The 2,642-nt window shown below is 32.4% G+C and overlaps 1 protein-coding gene across 6 annotated transcripts in view; it reads right to left on the minus strand.

Moving 5' to 3' along the window:
• Positions 1 to 1,002: 1,002 nt before the first annotated feature.
• LOC107558570 (Friend leukemia integration 1 transcription factor-like) overlaps positions 1,003 to 2,642 on the minus strand; it is a 36,222-nt gene continuing 34,582 nt past the window's right edge. For all 6 annotated transcript variants that reach the window (XM_016242229.1, XM_016242228.1, XM_016242232.1 and 3 more), the window contains 3 exons: positions 1,593 to 1,652; positions 1,268 to 1,330; positions 1,003 to 1,095 (listed from right to left, as the gene is read on the minus strand). In XM_016242229.1, the coding sequence (XP_016097715.1) occupies positions 1,019 to 1,095; positions 1,268 to 1,330; positions 1,593 to 1,652 (200 nt within the window). In that variant the 3' untranslated portion in view covers positions 1,003 to 1,018. The remainder of the gene's footprint in view (positions 1,096 to 1,267; positions 1,331 to 1,592; positions 1,653 to 2,642) is intronic.

The following is a 2,642-nucleotide window of genomic DNA, read 5'->3' on the forward strand; positions in this document are numbered from 1 at the left end:
GTTCGATTCCCAGGCAAAGTGATAAACTGATAAAATGCGTACTTTCAATACAATGCAAGTTGCTTTGGATAAAAGTATCTGCCAAATTCATAAATGTAAAATGTAAATATATCACTACCATTTTTTTGGTTATTGGCTGATATTTTATTATTATTTTTTTTTTTTATCAGTTTATCAGTACACTGTAAAAAAAAGATTTTTCAAAGTTGTAAATAAAACAAAGATTACTGGAGTACATTTTATGAAAAAAATATATATATTTCAATCGTTCTACTTAAAGATTTTACATTTAATTCAAAATGTTACTTGGTAATTATTTGTGAAATTCACTAGCAATTTCTGAGCAGTGTTATTTTAGCATAATTGATATACTATTATATATTTTTAATTTGTTTATTTTGATTATGATTTTAATTTTAATTCATTTTTTATTTTTATATTTGCCATTACAATATTGCATATTTATCTTTTTTTTGTAATTTTTTTCTGTTTTTGTCATTTTTATTAGATTTGTTATGTCTATTATTGTTTTAAAAAAAAATTGTTTTTTTGTACTTCAGGTTAAACTAAAATAAAATGAGATCCCTTGTCAACCTTGAAATTATTATTTTTTCTTTAATTTAACATAACATTTATTTTATTATTTCAAATAATATTTTTTTTTTTTTAGTTTTAGTTTTAGTTTTAATTTTAGTTTGTTAACAAACCGATTTTCTTTTCAGTGTAGACATAGATTTCATTTGCAGTGATTTAACTAAAAACAAATGTAATTTTTAGCAAAACTAAAAATAAATGTCCATTTTTATAAATGATGAATGCCTAAATTCACATTTAGTGTTTTTTTTTTTTAGTTTATTTAGACCAAATTTTATAGAACACAAATAGTATAGAATCAACCAATTCTTAATTAATGGTCATAACATGAAAATAACCTACTGGCCAGAATTTTAATGAAATATTAATATTTTAATACAATAATTCCCTAAATTTAAAAGGGTTTTCTAAAATACAATACAGCTTAAAAATAGCAAGATTTCATGTTGTTACCTGGGTTGGCAAGTCGACTGCTAGTGGGTCCTAATATCTGGTAAGGATCTGAAAGCAGAGAGAAATTAATCTAGATGTGACCTTTAAACTGGACAAATGCCACAATTTAAAAGTCTTGAACCTGAGTTCCAGACAGTAGCTGAACTGGTCTTTCCAAATGCACAGATATGATATGTTTTTGAACGCATGCGTGTGCTCGTGGCAGAGCATTCCTGCTTACCGGGCTGAGGCCGAGCCTGTTCACTGTTCTTGGACACGTTCTGAGAGACCACTGTAGGAGAACCTGAGAAATGGCGAGAAAGAGCGCCACAGCAAGAAAGAGAGAGAGAGAAAAAGCTAAGCACATTCGTCTGGGCGAGCAGACGCACAAGTCTTCATCCAAAGAAAACATGGGCAATAGCTGGCCCAACTGCTAAGCACTTAATGGGCCTCTTCAGTGTCCCTAAACTAAATACCAGCCATCTCCTGACGCTCAGTATTACTGTCCAGATTAACACTGTCTGACCACTTCAGTCAATGACTCTAGATGGACGTCTGACGCTCACCTTTGCCGCTGTGCATGTTGTTTGACCAGCCTGCCCTCCGTACAGCATCATAAGACGCATCTAGAAAGAAGAGAAAGGAATATGAGGGATTTTTGTAACTTGCTATTGTTTTTCCAAAAGCTCAGTGCGCCATTGGAAAATGTGTTAATGTTCCAGAGAAATTTTATTTGGACTGATTATAGTGGTTTAAATCCCACTCAAAGTCCTTGCCGAAGGAGGCACTTTTCTTAAAGAAACTCTCTCAAACTGTCTGTGTGTGTATGAGACAATGAAGATGTGTTAGAGCTGTTTGACTTGATCTGAGAGGCTCACATACTCATGCAAGCACACAGAGACACCGAGAAACCTATAATAATGTAGTCAGGATTGCAGTAGAATCTGTTTGGATGCAAGAACAATATGATTGCAAGCACATTTTGAGCACTAAGGTAAAAAAATAAAATAATAATAATAAAATAAAATAAATAATTAATTAATTGCAAACATTTTGTAAATAAAAAAATTAATAAAATAATAAAAATTAAAAAAAAAAAAAAACATATATATATACAGTGGGTACGGAAAGTATTCAGACCCCCTTAAATTTTTCACTCTGTTATATTGCAGCCATTTGCTAAAATCATTTAAGTTCATTTTTTTTCCTCATTAATGTACACACAGCACCCCATATTGACAGAAAAACACAGAATTGTTGACATTTTTGCAGATTTATTAAAAAAGAAAAACTGAAATATCACATGGTCCTAAGTATTCAGACCCTTTGCTCAGTATTTAGTAGAAGCACCCTTTTGATCGAATACAGCCATGAGTCTTTTTGGGAAAGAGGCAACAAGTTTTTCACACCTGGATTTGGGAATCCTCTGCCATTCCTCCTTGCAGAGCCTCTCCAGTTCTGTCAGGTTGGATAGTAAACGTTGGTGGACAGCCATTTTTAGGTCTCTCCAGAGATGCTCAATTGAGTTTAAGTCAGGGCTCTGGCTGGGCCATTCAAGAACAGTCACAGAGTTGTTGTGAAGCCACTCCTTCGTTATTTTAGCTGTGTGCTTAAGG

This window comes from Sinocyclocheilus grahami, unplaced genomic scaffold (genome assembly GCF_001515645.1).
Source record: "Sinocyclocheilus grahami isolate Dianchi unplaced genomic scaffold, SAMN03320097.WGS_v1.1 scaffold649.1, whole genome shotgun sequence".
NCBI classification, from domain to species: Eukaryota; Metazoa; Chordata; class Actinopteri; order Cypriniformes; family Cyprinidae; genus Sinocyclocheilus; species Sinocyclocheilus grahami.